This window comes from Rhynchophorus ferrugineus, unplaced genomic scaffold (assembly GCF_030347505.1).
Source record: "Rhynchophorus ferrugineus isolate W39M unplaced genomic scaffold, kcgeb_rfMv2 rfM9, whole genome shotgun sequence".
Classification (NCBI taxonomy): domain Eukaryota; kingdom Metazoa; phylum Arthropoda; class Insecta; order Coleoptera; family Curculionidae; genus Rhynchophorus; species Rhynchophorus ferrugineus.
Genome location: NW_027472588.1, coordinates 35909801 through 35927820, shown reverse-complemented (window position 1 = coordinate 35927820; position 18020 = coordinate 35909801). Strand labels below are relative to the sequence as shown.

General features: G+C 29.8%; 1 protein-coding gene across 1 annotated transcript; it reads left to right on the top strand.

The window, feature by feature from the left end:
- Positions 1-149: 149 nt before the first annotated feature.
- On the top strand, positions 150-1863 carry Hs2st (Heparan sulfate 2-O-sulfotransferase). The gene is made up of 5 exons (XM_076414647.1): positions 150-387; positions 447-747; positions 822-957; positions 1012-1109; positions 1194-1863. Exons 1-5 carry the CDS (start codon positions 279-281, stop codon positions 1552-1554), a joined length of 1005 nt encoding a protein of 334 aa, XP_076270762.1. The 5' UTR covers positions 150-278; the 3' UTR covers positions 1555-1863.
- Positions 1864-18020: the final 16157 nt, after the last annotated feature.

Sequence of the window (18020 nt, the reverse complement as noted above, 5' to 3'; positions counted from 1 at the left end):
AAACATCTCTTTTCAGTAGTTTTGTAGTTTAATAATAGGCTGACCATTATCGAATTAAAGATAGAAGTTTTTCTATGGATAGAACTTTCCAGTAGGAGTGTTGGGTAATGCAGGCCTATTAAAAAAAATCGATATATTGGCCAAAAATATCGAAAGTTTTTCTTCATCCCTACTCTAGGGTATAACCTAAAATATAAATTTATAATATGATCAAAATATAACAGAATAACAATAGTATAAATGTACTTAATTTGAAATGTATTTTAATCAGCATCGTTATGTTAACTAAAAAAATCGAGATATTTTTAATTGTAGTACTTATATGTTTTATAGGTATAATCTTTCACATTCAACTAACAAAACTTGAAAGCGATATAGAGAAATTAAGTAATAATTATACATAAACAAATATATATATTGTGAGTTTTAATATAAATCAATTTCAGATCAAAAAATAAAAAGTGAAATTCAGCCCAGAATAGAAAAGTCAGTATTAGAACAATCAGAAGAAAATAATTTAATAGTTTTGTATAATAGAGTACCTAAAACTGGTTCTACAAGTTTTGTTGGAATAGCTTATGACTTATGTAAAAAGAATCATTTTCATGTCCTACATGTAAATATAACAGCCAATAATCATATTCTGTCATTAAATAATCAATTGCATTTTGTAAAAAATGTAACAAAATGGAATTTAATGAAACCTGCATTGTACCATGGTCATTTTGCATTTATTGATTTCATGAAGCAAGTATTCAAAATAGCTCATTTTTGAAATACATACTTAAACGCTGTACTTGAGTTCATTTTTTAAATTTTAGATTTGGCTTCCCTCGACCTTTATTTATTAACATTCTAAGAAAACCTTTAGATAGATTCATTTCATATTATTATTTTGTAAGATATGGAGACAATTTTAGGCCATATTTAATAAGGAGAAAGGCTGGGAATAAGATGGTATAAATATGGTATACAATAAAATTTCTTTCATTTTGATACAAAGAATTTTAGACATTTGACGAATGTGTACAACAGGGTCTTCCTGAATGTGATCCAAATGCTATGTGGCTACAAGTGCCATTTTTTTGCGGTCATTCAGCCAATTGTTGGTAAGAAAATGATATGTTCAAGAAAATCACTCTAAATAGTAATAGACTAGTTTAATTAACAGAAATTCATTGTATACTTTTTAGGAAACCTGGGAATAAATGGGCACTTACTGAAGCAAAGAAAAATCTTGTTGATAATTACTTTTTGGTTGGGGTAACCGAAGAACTTGAGGATTTTATTAATGTACTGGAGTTAGCTTTACCAAGACTATTCCAAGGTGCTGCTGATTATTTTATACACAGTAATAAATCTCATTTGCGTCAAACCGTCCAAAAGATCATGCCTTCTGAGGAAACAATAAAGAAAATTAAGCAGAGTGCAGTATGGCAGATGGAGAATGAATTTTATGACTTTGCATTAGATAATTTTCATTTTATTAAAAAGCATACTTTGAAAAATAGGCAACAGAGTTATATGTATGAAAAAATAAGGCCAAGACTATAAATACTTATCTATCTATTAATTTCAATTACGTTTAAGTAGTTTGCACAATTTGTAAATAAATCAGTATAGTATTACACATACATACCTTACATTGCACTTTTATATGATAAATACTCGTAACAATCACTGATGGTCATTTAGTATTAAAACAATTTTGTTATAATATGATTTGAATTGACTGACTAAATATTTTTTATAATTTTATTTCTGTTCTCATATTAAAATGCCATATTTTAGTTGAAAAGTATGTAATTGAAATAGTTTATGTTTATTTATATGCTACACATATTTATTAAACTTTTAAAAATATTTCATAGTTTTCTGTTTTTTTTAGATATTCCATGGCTTTTTTGAAATTATATATTAATTATGTAACATATTTTTTACTAAATTACTTAAAGCGAAAGAGCTTAAATATCATATTCTTACTTAAAAGATCCTGGAATTAGATTTCGAGTGATTTATGGAAGGATTAATAAAACATACGTAACTGATTAGATATCCTTATGACTTTTTAAACCATTCATCTTTGAAACTTTTTGTGATAATAATAATAATTCTTAAATTATAATTTAATTATTTATATTTGGAAAAACATTTTAGTAATAAAACATTTTAAAATATTCGTCTTCAGTTATCAGCGTCTTTACATTATAATTAAATTTTTTTTATTTATTATGCAACCAGTAATTTTACCTGGTTTAAAAAGTGCAAATAAAAATAGTTGTATATATTATTATAACTAATACGATATATTTGTATAACTAATACGTTATAGAATATACGTTCTTAAAAAAAATCTGACTATTGGGTAAATAATTATATTTTACCTTCATTAAAAAAACTTTTTATGGTCAAGTCTTATTAATATTAAAATAAAATTGTTTGCATAATATTATATAATATTTTTTATATTAAAATAACAGGGCGAAAAGCCCTATTTATCAATAAATGGATTATGTGAGTCTGCTTTTAAAAGTAAATATGAAAATATTTTTTGATGTCATAAACATTGTATCCACTTTTAGCTTTGCTAGCAGTTAAATAAATTTATTTCAATTTTATGTCTGGTTTTATTTGCTTCTGAAAATTTGTATCCATTTTTTTAAATTTAAATTTCGTTAGCATCCTCTAGCTAATTATTCGGAGATTTTTATGTTAAAGTATACAAAAATTATTTAGGCTAGTTAATATATGTTAATGATTCATTGGTAATATTATGTTGGGAATAAGTTACTGAACTTATTTTTATTATATTACTAAAATATCGTTATATTTGATAATATTATACGGTATTGTCATTGAACATATTTCTATAATAAAACTTTTATTGTCTTTCTTTGACACTAATCTACTATAAAACCTTGTTTGACTATATTTATAATACATCTCCAGAGAGCTCCATTTATAATAAATTGTTCAGAGTAACATATATTTTTTATTTAGTAAATATGTAGTTGTATACATATCATAATAGTCTAGTAGTCATAGTAGTTTGTTTTTGTTCTGTAAATCATTTAATGCGTGAGCAAAATCATTACTATTATAATATCAGAACAAAGTTAGTTACATTCATAAAACTCAAAAAACATTCTTTTGCTAAAAGTAGTTGACTTTTCTTAATGCCTCTATATAAAATAACAACAAAAATAATAAATGTCTGACAAGAAAAATAATATTAATCTGACAAGATGGGCTTTTATATCTCGCCTGTCCCGAACAAATATTACGCGTTATTTTCTAAAATAAGTTATATGGTGCAGAATTAATGTTATGATTTTTTTGTAAGTGCTAATATTTTTAGAATATTTTTATGGGTTTTATAACGCACATAAAAGTAAAAATATCTGTTTCAGATATGAACGCAATATACATCAGTTATTTTTTGTTAATCATAAGTATAATTGAAGTTTAAAATAATCTTTATCATCTTATTTTACATTTATTTAATTCTTATTCGATATTTAGGGTTAAAAAATGTATTGTTCAGCTGTAAGTCTATGGAACTCTCGCTTGCAGCAATAATAATATCCATCTCTCTCGAGGTTGCTGTTAGTCTACTGGAATAAATGTTAGTCAGGTGCGGCAAGGTCAGCGTTGTATGCACATCAACACTTTTTTGTGTCACTAAGAAGTGTGTGGACTAGTATGGTTATTATTGAACTGTTTTAGTCACAGCATTTGTTTTCATTTCAGAAACATTTCGCCAAAATTTCTTATGAAGTTAAATCTCTATTTCTCTATGGGCAAACCTAAAAAAAATCAACCGAGAATCGACAAAATTCGGCAGTTTTCGCCTCATTTTGCGACGTTGTCATTTTTGTTTTTGCTTTGAAGTTAGTTAGGCTCTTTTATCACTGTTTTCTTTATGCCGGATATCAATCTATCTTTTAAAATAATTCCGTAATGTGTATATTCTCATTTTATTGTCACCTATACGGTTGTATTACCCGAGATTATGAATTAATTTTTCATTTTATAAGCAGGGTTAAGAAGTGATCGATTCGGATATACAGTTTTAATTGTTTTATTACTTATTTAATAAATAGTGTTAAGTATTGTATTGCTATTTTTTCTTGTATCGGTCAGATTTAGGTTTTATTTAGTAGGGAATAATGGATAAGGCATTTAATTGTGAATATGGTCAAACCATCGAACAAGCATTTGGTGAAATTTCATCTAGGTGACTATTTATTCCACTATTTATATTAATTTTGCGAAATATATTCAATTCTATTGTTAATTCACCATATTTTATATAAAATTGAGCCTGTGGAAGTAACAGTTCAAAGATATATCATTCGACGTGCTTTGTGTGAGTGAATTTCTTCTTCAATTTGAACAATTCAATTCGCAAACATAATTTTTGGTTAAAATATTTTAGAAAGTGGAAACGTATTATTGAAAGAACAAGATGCGTAGTTTATTGATAGATAAATAGTAGTTTGAAATGGCTGTAGTTAATTTTGGAGAACTAAAGTCGGCATTCGGTTAACTTGTTGCAATTTACAAGCAATTGAAAGGTAGAATTGATCTATAGTCGCCATTTTGGATTTGAGCATGGGACTGATAAGAGGTTTGTTTTTTAAGGTTAAGAATTTTGTTGTTTATTATTTACTTATTCTTGTACTATTCCATCTGGGTGCGCATCTGCCTAATTATGGTTTTCATTTTGAAAAGTGGATTCAATTTTATACCAAATTCATTATATCATAGGCCACGTTGAGCCTGTGAGAGTATACCTTTGTGTGAGTATATCTCATCAAAATTACAGCTTTTGTGTAATCGACCGGGAGTTCATAGGAATGTATCAAAGGGTGAGATATTCCAAATTTTAAAGAAGCGTTAAAATAAATTATTATCGTCTGCTTGGTATAGAATTGATAAAAAAAGAGAAGTGAATGTGAAATATAATACATTAAAACACATGTAGATCGTAAACATGATTTAGGTGATATATTTCTACTATAAGTAGATAAAAATATGACTGCTAAATCCCAATGGATGCTACATTGGATGAAATCCGAAACAACTTAAGCAGTAGCAATTTGAAATTACTATATTTATTGACTCGTAAGGGTTTATATAATTTCCACAGGTACAAAACACAAAAGTGCCGCTACAAATGTTGAGGCATTAATAATAGGAGGTCAAAAATACAGGATGTGCGTTATTATATAAGCCACAATGTCGGTTTTAGGAAGCACAATTTGAAGTGTTAAAAGGATATAGCCATGATTGTATATTTGTAGATTGTACCTACGAACTTAAGGCATATTGATTTCAATTCCATTCCTTGATTGCATTGGATGAAGTGACTTCGGGGTATTCATGCTGTTTGGATGAGACCATCTAGAATTAGCCTCTATTTAGATATATTATCGGGTAATTATAAACATAAATTGATGATCGTTTTTTATATATTGATAAATAAATTATATTTGTTATCTTACATATTGTTTTATTTTTTCTTTTTTCTTTTAGAATTAACTATGTTTATGAAATGTTTTTGATATTACATTTGTTATATTATAGATGAACATTGTACCAATTGTGTAAACTGTGTTATATTTGAACTTAAGTTTCATGGAAATATTTTGAAAAAGAAAATATTATTAAGAAAATATTATGTTAATTTGTGAATTAGAAGATAGATATTATACTCTTCAAATATACGACTAATTTACAAGAACCATAATTTTGTTTGTTATTGTAATGTTTTTTATTGATAAATAATTCCATATTGTTGTAATTACATTACATATTATTAAATATGATTAGAAAAGGTTAATCATATTATATTTTTTATATTATAGGAGATGAAAAATGTACCAACAGATCTTACAAAACAAAGCAACAAAACTTGAGTCTCAATCAAATTATTAATTAATTAATTAATTAATTAATTAATGTTAATTCCTTCAATCAATATTGTTTATTCCACTTATAATACATTTTTCATATATATTTTAAATTATATTTTATATTTTATAATAATATAATATATATATATATATATATATATATATATATATATATATATATATATATCAAGAACCAACAACGTTGCAAATTTAAATCCTGCTAGGCATGCCATGATTCTCCAGAATTATATTTAAAACTGTTAGAGTTTGCAAGAACTCACGGTTAAAAATTCGAATAAAGGGAAGGAAAGGATAAGAAATAAGGAAAAAAATAAGAAAAACGAATGGAAAGAACCTGATTACTATAAAAGGAACGACAACTTAACGAACATTGAAGAACGTTAAGTTTATTTCAGATTTCAATACACTTTGATACATATATTTCAGCATGTGGTGAGTAACTACCTATGTTATCTTGATGTCTTAACTTGAATATTTAAATAAAAAATCACATCCATCAACCTAAAAGGTTTAATTAATAACAAGCGATTATTGTTTTACAAGAACACTTTCTTGGGCGATTTCTGAAAGTAAATCCGCTTCGGAGCCGAAGATGAAGATACTAAATTATAAAATGAATATATTTTAAAAACTTTTTTGATATTTTGAAAGGTTCAGAATATATAAATACAACCGTACAAATTTTTAATGGGCTATATACATCAAAGCCCGAACCGTGGGGCATTGTAATAGGTCAGAGGTCAAGGTACCCGAAACTTCGAACATCCTTGGAAAAAAGCGTATGCTGTTTAAACTCCATTTCGCTTTACACCCACACTTCAATCAGTTTTGAAATATAAATTAATTTTTTATAGGAGATACCTACATATGTCTATACCTCCGGCATAAGTAATGAAAATATTTATTTGAACACATATTATTGCCAACATATTATGTTTTCCAGAGACACAGTCGATCTAAATTTTTAATCGAATCCTGATTTTTTCTTAAAATTAATATTTGTTAAACAATTTGGAAACAGCAGATTTTACATGATTGCGAATCGAACAATAAAAAAATTAAGGTTTGAGATACGTACATATTAGGCTTATTTTATATATTTTTTTAATTTGTCAAATTATGGAACTTAATTTTTCGAGTAGAAGTAATTCATACAATTTGTCTTTATGATAACTTAAATAACTAGATATAGAACTAGGAGGACCCATCGGCCCTATCTCAGTCTCTGGTGAAATAATGTTTATACATGTCACTGCTGAATTTTTTAATATATGCACCTCACTACACAACACTACACAAGATCAGAAGGTTTGATTCTTTTGAGTCTGTGTCCTGTTCTGGTGGTATCCAATAGTTGCAATATTTCAATATTCGTATGAGAATGGAGTCTTTCCTCATGCCCCCTTCCTATTCTCTTTTCTTGACTGACTGTGGGTATCTGAAGGTCTCAGTGTAGGTAATCAGTCCTATAGTATATGGATACACCCACAATACCTTTCAGGACTTTGTTCTGAAAAATTTGTAATTTATTTATGTTATTTTTTGCAGAACATCCCCATAATTGAACTCCGTATGTCCATATAGGTTTCAATATTTGCTTATATAATAGCAATTTTTTCTATTTTCTTCCAATTAGCCAGTACATTTTCCTATATTTCAATTCCAGTTCTTTTCTTTTCTTCTTTATATGTTCCTTCCAGCGAAGTTTTGCATCGAGATTCATTCCAAGATATTTAGCGTTGTTGCTATATGGAATGATAGTGTTATTTAATGTTATTGGTGCTTGTACGGTCTGTTTATAGGTGAACTGCACATGTACAGATTTAATTTTATTAATTCATACTGAAATAATGGACGTAAGGTTTTGTATAGAAAATCTACTGTTGTTTTTAATTAATAATTGAGATTTTTTAATAATTGAAACAGTTTTCTTGGAATGGCATCCATAAAGGGTCCTGAAAGATAAAGAAGATGTATATGATCAAATGGCCAATACTTTGAATAAATACATTTTTCGATATTCCTGAAAATTATGTAGTGTTTTTTTCGATAAAACAATAAGTTCTCCTAGAGATATGCACCTAGATTTTTTGAGTTGTTGCAAAAACAAATTTTAGATTTGTTGGTAATGACTAATAACAATATATTAATAAAAAATAAAACAGGAGAACACCATAAATTAAAATATTTATAAATGTTATTTTAAATTAAATATAGTGCAGTCATTTAGCAATTAAAAGTAATTACTCTCGAAACCGCTTTAACATAAATAAATATATAAAAACTGGTAATTTATTATATTCTTTTAAAAAAGCGACTGGTGTTGCTTTGGTCTTTTTAGCAGTAGTGAGAGCCTAATTTGGACTTTTTTCATCCGCAACAAAATAAATAGGCTTTTCTTTCCAGATTTTTGTTTAAGAGGTTTATATTTCCTCTCGAGTAAACCCGTTGCACTGAATACATTTATTATTTTATTGAACAATATTTACTTCATCTCGCTGTTGTTTTACAATGGCAGTTAGCAGCGTTAAATAATTTTTAAGAATGAATAAATACTGTTAATTTTATTTGTGCTTTTGTTAAATACAATTTTCTTCAATAATTCAAGGTATATAACTGTTTTACATAGGAAAAACATGTTCTATATATTTTTGCTACCAATATATTTTCATAGCAGTTTCTCTACCAAGACGAGGTTATCTTTACGGAAAACGAGTATACAACACACAAGTAACATAACATAATATTCGAAATAATTAATTAATTAATTAATTAGTTATATTTTATATTAAAGTCTATTGTTTCTTAGCTCGATCTAAATAAAATCCCTACGTGCCTAAATAAACAATAAAGACATCATTATGTTTTTAGCAGGTAAAGTAAGCGCAACCGTAGTAATATGCAGGAAAGACTACGAAGAGAAAACAATTATAGATTACCCAGCATATCAGATTATTACAACAGACCTATCTGGAGATAATTAAAAAGACCACAATTAAATCAAATTTCATAAATAAGGAACAATAAATCCAAATTATTCGTAGAAGACGATCGTCGAACTGTTCAAAACTCTATGGTTTAGTAGATGGTAGCCCGCTGAGACCAATTGTAAGCTTTATAGGATCGGCATTGCAATATCTACCCAGATTCCTAGCAAAACATCTACGATGCTACGCCAAAGGATTGGTGTGTTTTGTTAAGAACTCAAGCCACTTTATCAAACAGATAGAAAATATCCTTGTGGAACCAGTACATCTGCTAGTAAACTTCGACGTGGTATCACTTTATCACAATGTAGGATATGTTGGATAGACAATATACAGGACAAGAGAACATATACACGGAGAAACAAATAAAAAGAACATAAAGACCATGCCCGAGGAAACAAAAGGAAGAGAAAGACCATAGAAAGTAGAACTGAGAAAATTAGCCTTAAAAAATGCAAACTAGAAGCAACCCTACCAACACTAAAAACCAAGGTAAAGCTGGAAGACCAAAGAGTATTCAAAAATTTTTGCCACGAGCGTGAAAAAGACTACATAGGACAAAGAAACAGAAGAATAGCGTACGAAGGGAGGTACATGACAATGTAATCAATAAAAAGAAAAAACATCGTCACTTATATGTGATGATGATCGAAAGAATCTGAATCAACCAACATCTTGAAAACCAGAACCAGAAAGTCCTTAAAAAAAAAATTCGAGGAAAATTTTGTCCGAGCGAGCATTTTCTTGAGATCTGAGAACGGGAAATAGTCGCTGGGGGCCAGATCTGGAGAATACAGTGAATGAGGAAGCAATTCGAAGCCCAATTCATGGATTTTTGACACGGTGCATTGTCCTGGTGAAGCAGCACTTTCTTTTTCTTCAAATTCGGCCCTTTTTCAGCGATTTCGTCCTTCAAACGATCCTATAACGCTATGTAATAGTCGCTGTTCATGGTCCTTCCTTTTTCAAGGTAGTCAATGAAAATTATTCTATGCCCATCCCAAAATACAGCCGAATGTTACGTTTTCCACGCTTCGGTGTGAAATGATGCTTCATGCTTCATCCATTGTCACTTATCGATGCAAAAACTCGGGTTTATTTCGCTTGATCATCTTAAAACCTGCTCAGAATCATCAATTCGTCGTTGTTTTTGGCCAAAAGTTGGCTCGCGCTGCACCCACTTTACACAGAGCTTTATCATACTCAAATATTCGTGAATAATATGATATACACGTTCAGTTGATATCTTTAGAGTGTTTTTTATTTGATTCAATTTGAATATACGGTCATTGAAAATCAATTTGTGGGTTTTATTAATGTTTTCGTCGGTAACAACCTCTTTTGGGCGTCCACTGCGTTCACCGTCTTCGGTGCTCATTTCACCACATCTAAACTTAGCAGACCAATCCTTGATGGTTGATTTTCTGGGGACAGTATCAAGAAAATCGACATCAAGCCAAGTTTTTGCTTCAACTGTATTTTTTCCCTTCAAAAAGCAATATTTTATTAACGCGCGTCAGGCCGGGGACTTTTCAATTGACCTGTTAATTGGAAAAGGTTTTAAACACAAACACTATTAATTTACTTGAAAAAACTATTTTATCTAAATGAAAATAGAGGGGATTAGTTAAACGGCGATGAAAATATTAATTTTCTATATATTTTTATCGGTCCATCCCACGTAACGAAAAGTAAAACACAAGGTTCAGCACACATAATCCAGACCTCACCAGTACATTAAAGGTTCTTTTAATTATATATTTACCAATATTGCTTTAAAATTAATATCAAACAGAAACAGAAATAAGCTTCTCAATAATCAAAGTCATTTCATAAAACAAATAATTACCTGACTCAAGGGTATTTAATATTCGTCCTGTCGGTTCCCCAGTTTTTTCATCCAAAATCGAAACGAAATCATTGCTAAAGACCTGGCAGCTGAAATCAGTCGATAAATTTGCTTTCGCGAAAAAGTTACCGTTGGCCCGCTTTATTACCGCCAAAGGTCTAACTCGCCGAAGTCCCACGTGGACACGTGAGGTATTTTGTCATTTTAAATCCTTTTTAATTTACTAGAATATTCTTATAATCAATTCGTCTATACCGATATTACGGTTTGTCATAGAAATATGATTGGTTTTATTGGTTACATGGGATTAGTACACATTACGGATTAGTATTTGTGAAATTCGAAAAATAAATAAATCTGACAACATCGCGCAAGTTTTCAGGGTTCATGGTAATGTCGTTTCATTAGTTAAAAACGATCAGATGTATTTTAAGTAAAACACAGTAACATTTTGAATAAATATATGACGATCATTTATGACTTTTTCATGAGTTGTAATTGTAATTGTTGTGATTAGTTTTGTTGTTATGAATTTTACATATTTTTAGCCTTTGTCATGTGTCTGTTACTGTAGCTTGAATATTTTATTGAACTGGAAAACTTTCTTTTGAAAGGTTTATGAGAGTATTTTAGGGATGTTCATATCTCTTTGAGCAAGCCATGGTTCTTGAAAGATATGGACAAAACACCCTCAGAGCTAAATAGAGCCGTAGCCATAATCTTCAAATACTTTGTAGTACATTCAGCTGTGTTGCCAGTAAGAATTGTATTTATATTTAAGGAATATGGTGCGTTATTTAGTTTGTGTAATGTTAACAGATATGGAACAAATTATTTTCATTTCAAAATATTTTGAGAAGAATAAACATCACTAAAACTAATACTATGGGGATTATGCACTATCAGTTCATAGTTCATCAATAGTTCAAAAGTGATTTACTGAGTTACGATACAAATAAGGCCGAATCCAAATATTGTTACGATTTTACTTTAATAGTCTTTACTTTGATCGTTTTACTTAAACCTATTCAATGGAACTTGACATATCATGCCTCTCTCGAACAAGTAGTTTAGATAAAAACGCGTTTAAAGTTTCGTTGTTAGATACCACAGTTTATAGCCATGTTGCTAAATCAACTCAATTTCTGCAAATAATTCGATTTTTGAAAATTCCTCTTAAGGGTATAGTTTTGAACGATTAAGCTACGAAAATTAAAAAAAATAAGGAATTATGAAAAAATCTTCTTTCGAATTTCTAGATTAGAATACCACTAATCACAAACATACTATAGTCTAATAAATGTTTGATTATGTATTCAACGCTATAAAACATATTTAAAAGAAAAACAACACAATTTTTCCATTATAATTAATTTATGTTAATCGAAACCATGACCTTTAACTTTAAACAGTTAACAAATCAATACATGTACTGTTTGTAAATTTTCATGCAAAATAATTCCGATTTCATATTTTCCAGTTCAATTATTCCAGTAGGAAGTAACGAAAGCGCGAAAATCAATTAGTTTTCTTTTCTTTGTCGGAGCGTCACTTTATTGTCTGCCGATATTCCTTCAGTGGAGACAATGACCGTTTGATTCCCAGTGGTATTATAGGAGAAACAAAAAATTGTCTGGATATACCGCCCATTTAGGTTTGTATTTGGAGCCTAATGCAGTTCTTATTTATTATGTAACGCATAGACCGAAAATTCTCCAGACTAGCCTATAAATAGAAGCTAACTTATAAAATATATGTAACTGAAAACAAAGAAATATCCTAAATAAAATGAATTGCAAGATGTTAAAATATAATATATAAAATGATAAAAACCCAGTTCAAACCAAGGTGTTAAGCAGATGATACTGTTACTGCAGTTGGCTAGTGATGCCAATAGATGCAAACTTGCATTGTAATTGTAAAGCAGAGATTGTATTGCAACAGTACTATGCCACACGTTTGCCAGAATTGTAAAGGATACAGGGTTGCTTTGCCAATGCGGAGTTCAACTGCTCTAGGCTAATGCCTGAAAAAAAATATCACAATAATTACAAGGACATAATAAAATATTTTATGAAATTGATAAAATTAATTAATTACCATAGATTGTGATAATATAAAAAATGTCTACCATCATCAAAGGGCATCAAAAGGCATCAAAGGGCATTGTATAGTTAGCCACAGTCGACTAAAAAATACCAGCAAGTCTGGTTCAGTTTAAGCGCAAGGAACAAAACTTTTGCATTGTTATATGACAAGGGATTATATGGAAATTTGAAACAACAGCAGATACAAAATTAAAGTAATAAATGGAAAATACACAGTTAACGACGTTTATCAAGTTTAAATGCTAGCTCCGTGTTGTCGTATTTATTTGTTTTCTCAGCAAAGATGCATACAAATAAATATAGAGACGTAACAAACTCAACAAATTTATCTCAATATCTCAATAATCTGCCGGAAGAAAACAACATCGATGAATATATATTGGGTATGTGTAGTAGCGTTTCCTGGTAAACACTTAAAGGTGTTCTGCGTTTTTTTTAAAAAACAAATTATTTTTTGTTTTTAAATTAAATTTTTCATAGATTAGTTTCTATTTTCAAATATTGTATCAATTTGCTTTGAAAATTGTGAATTTTAGTAATAAAATTTTTCAAATAGATGACTCTGAAAGACTTGAACTGACTTGACAACTTCCTTTCTGTCGTAGGACGACATGTTTCTTGACAATTTTGGTAATTATATTAAAGTAGTAATTATATTAAAATAACAGAGAATATACTTGAAAAATATTACTTTGTTTACAAACAACTAACGATACCTAATTTCTAAATCTAATATTTGTCTATTCAAAACAGCACTGAAGTCACGTCATCAGGATGTGCCTATCGAAAGTTGTAAATTAGTTTTACCGTCAGACAATATTTTCCTTCTCATTTTATACTAATTAAAATGATATAGTTTGACAAATTCGAACATGTAACCGAATGAGCCTGTAAAAGTCGCTCGTTTGTCAGACGTATGAAAAATTCCTGAAAGAAATAGTGATAAGAGTTTATAATTCTAACCTATGAACTATTGTTGCTGTATAATTAACTGTAGTTTTCAGAGTTGATGCAGCAACATTGCGACATCAATTCAGATGACGTGGGTTCACTGCTGTTTTGAATAGACTCGACGTTCCCTAGTACACATTACACCCTTTTCTCTTTCTTAGTAAGGCTTCTTTTTGTACAGTTTAGCTGAAGGGCAAAATTTGAGAGGTCTCTCAGGAACCTCTCTACGATATCCTGGTGAAACTATTCATCTTGTTCTTCACTCTCATCTCACAAATTTGCTAGAAAGTAGTCGAGGTGGGAATGAAGTTAATTTTTAGTCTTTTAGTCTCATTAAGCAACCTAACGTTTGTAATGGTTATATTTAGGGCCATTATGATTGCCTAAAAGTTTCTCTATGACCTTCTTAAAAGTAATCCACACCTTTTTGGAGACTCGTCCTGGTCCTTATGAATTGTGGGTCAGTCATAAGCTGTCTAGTGTTTGGTGCGAAGAGAACTTTTTCCTTTGTTTGTCTTTTTAAAGTCTTGGAAGATATATCTTTAAAGCAATCTCGCTCTTTGGGAAGTGATTTTACAAATTGCTTCATCAAACCCAACTTATCTGCAGCGGTGGTAAATGAGCGTTACTTGGAGGTCCCAATGTTTCTTAGCAAACCTTCTTCCACCAACTTCTCAAGCTCCTTCAGATCTCAAAACTTTTTGGTCTGCTGATTTGTTTGGTGTCCGCTATTTGGTTGATACAAAGGCAAGGAAACTTGGTTAATCCAGCTCGTCAGACAGCTCAACATGCACAAACTCTTAAAATTGCGAGAATTTTTTTAACGTATACGGAATGATCTATAGAAAAAGAAGTATATGAACTACCGTTATGAAGGGGAACTGATTTAAATCTTTTATATGAATCTATGAAAAAATACCATTGTGCTTTTTCGCATATAATATTAAATACACTTCAAAATATCCTGATGTTCTGGAATTTTTGTCATATTATTTTCGTTTTTATCGTAATAAAAAACATAGAAATACGTTTAAAACACTTTTCATATTTTTTGTTGTAGACCTATTTTATCTTCTATCATTGAATTTATAAAAAAACATTTTGATTTGTTCTCTGTTGTCGGCATGGTAATTGTTGCTATAAATTCTATAGATTCTCACAAATTGTTTTAAATTTAGACTCCCAAAACAGTTTAGAAGAGGTAGTGCCGTTTGCCGTGTCCTGTAATTATTTCTTGAATATACAACAGACATACCTGTTTGTAATTGTTCTTCATAAAGTGTGGAATACAAATATCTTGAAAAAAGCAAAGACATTATTAGATATTCAATATATCAATTTTTTACCAATGTTTTCCTATGAAAAATGGCATTTATTTTTCGTTCCTTGCCTTAGCCAATAAGAAAAGTCAATGAAACTTTAACATTTCAAATGTTTACAGATACACGAAAATACCACTATAGTTACTTACACGTGAATATGCTTTTTAGACAATTCAATAAGGGCTACAACTCATGTGGGTTGACAAAATACTTTAGGGGCCACGGAGTGCATTCTGATATGCTATAAATATAACTTACACTTATGTGCTAGCTCATTAATCTTGATATGACTTAAGGACATTGGACTTCTTCGTTTAAGGTTATTTGAAATTAAACTGACAAAGGATATGAGGGAAATAAGGAATAATATTAACAAGTCAGACTAGTCAACAAGTTCAAATTTATGAATATAATAAAGCGAAATATAATATACTAAATGAATATACGAGGGTGGTTCAAATATGATAGAGACAAATACTCTGACAGGTTTATTTACTATTGGAAAAAATTACATCATTTTTATCCTGTACGTCATCTAAATTTGTGGTTAGTTGGGCTTTGACATACAACAAAATTTTAATCTAAATAAAATAATTGAACAAAACTGTTATCAAATATAATTTCTTTTAACATTAGTGTACATTTAAAAATTACAGTTTACTGTATTTACAATTAATTACAGTACAAAAAACTTTGAATTGACTATAAATAAAATGTTTCCAAAGCAATATGGAGAAATATTAAACATCTTATATTCACAACATACTCTTCAGAATAAATCAAGGACATGAGTAGTCTACATTAAATGAAATACGACCAGAGCAGGAATATCTCAAAGTCTCCAGGAGCAAATTTAAGGCAGCTAAATTAAAAGTAAATGAGCTGAAATAACGAAAAAAAGATAAAATAAGACCATTCCCGATCCTGAATGGCACTATTTTGAGTCAGTCAAATATTTAGATATGACATTAGATATCAATTTGAAATGATATGAATATTTTGGAAGGAATTTGGTTTGAAGAACATTAAAAATGTTGACACAATAAGATATTAATTTATTTTTTAAGTGCAACAAACAATATGACTATGAAAAAGATAATTGTGAGTTTCAGAACTAAGCCCTTAATGTTTCCACAAAAAAATAAAAATCATAAATCTTTTTAATTTCATATTAATAAATTAAGACATCTTAAACATCTCTAAATGAAAACGTAATATTTTCTCGATTTTTTAACGTTCTTTTTATACACCGTGTTTTCTCTTCACCCTAATTGAGAGAAATACCTAACAAACTTCGGAATGCATTCCTCAAATACGTTTCTGTATAAACTTTAATAAGAACTCTACAACGTGCCAAGACGGTGGCCTCTGGAAAGTTTTTTTCAACAAGAATTGCGTTGCTCTGATATTACGAATTTTGAAATTCGAATAATTGCCATTACAAATCGTGTTTATTCGGGCCCCAAATCACAAAATGCCGCTCAGTCGAAGTTTTAATTATGTTAGTTGAATTATTAACACACACGAAGGAACTTTGTTGATTAAATTTTAATTAGACGCCTTAAATGTAGTTCTGATAATTTGCCCGAAATATTTGATTACAAATTTATTCCGGTTTATTTGTAAGTTACTCCAAATAAAATTTAGAATACCTGAAACCTCAGTCATCACTGCTATAATTAGTTAGATATAGAAGCACACTATAGCGAATTCTTTATACTGTCTAGAATAAAAAAAATATTAATCCATATTACTTTTGCATTATTTATATTTTGTGTTTATTGTTATGATGGTGAGTGCTTAAGTGAACACTACCATATTCATAAACAAACATTACAAGCTTTTATAGTCAGAATAAATACCAATATTGTCATTACAGGTAACACAAAGTTATAAGCTTTCAAGACCCAAGCAGGACTAAGACAAGATTGAAGTTTAAGCCCAACCCAGTTTATAATATTAATAGATAAAACAGTAAATTAATGCTAAATTGACCAAGCAGGACTACATAACATGTCAATTGAAAAGTCCCCGGACTAACACAGTAAAACATATATTTTCGGAAAAATTAATTTTTTTATTCAACATAATTCCCTTCAAGGGTGATACACTGATTATAGCGACCCTTTAACTTTTCGATTCCATTTTTGTAGTTCTTCTGCTTCGTAACTTTGCTTAAAAATAGGCCTCAGTTTCGACGATCACCTCATCATTCGACGAAAATTTCTTCCCAGCGAGCATACTTTTGATATCCGAGTACAGAAAATAGTCGCTGGGGGCCAGATCTGGAGAATATGGTGGATGAGGAAGCAATTCGAAGCCCAATTCATGGATTTTTGCCGTCGTTTTCACTGACTTGTTACATGGTGTATTGTCTTGGTGAAGCAGCTCTTTCTTTTTCTTCAAATGCGGTCGTTTTTCCAGCGATGAAGTCCTTCAAACGGTTCAATAACGTTATGTAATAGTCGCTCTTGATGGTCCTTCCCTTTTCAAGGTAGCATCCCAAAATATAGAAGCCATAAACTTGCCAGCCGACAGTTGTGTTTTCCCACGCTTTGGTGCGGGTTCATCGTGTGTAGTCCACTCGGATGACTGATATTTCATCCATTGTCACATATCGATGCAAAAACTCGGGTTTATTATGTTTGATCATCTTCAAACACTTCTCCGAATTATCAAACTCCTCGTTGTTTTTGGTTAAAAGTGAGCTCGCGCGGCACCCACTTTGCACAGAGCTTTCTCATACCCAAATATTCGTGAATGATATGACGTATACGTTCAGTTGACATCTTTAGAGTGTCTGCTATTTCATTCAACTTCAATCTACGATCATTCAAAATCATTTTGTGGATATTTTAATGTTT

Coding starts and splice junctions, on each gene's coding strand:
- Hs2st (XM_076414647.1), top strand. CDS start 279: ATGTTAACTAAAAAAATCGAGATATTTTTAATTGTAGTACTTATATGT. Junction 388..446: donor AAGCGATATAGAGAAATTAA/GTAATAATTATA, acceptor AATCAATTTCAG/ATCAAAAAATAAAAAGTGAA. Junction 1,110..1,193: donor GGTCATTCAGCCAATTGTTG/GTAAGAAAATGA, acceptor TATACTTTTTAG/GAAACCTGGGAATAAATGGG.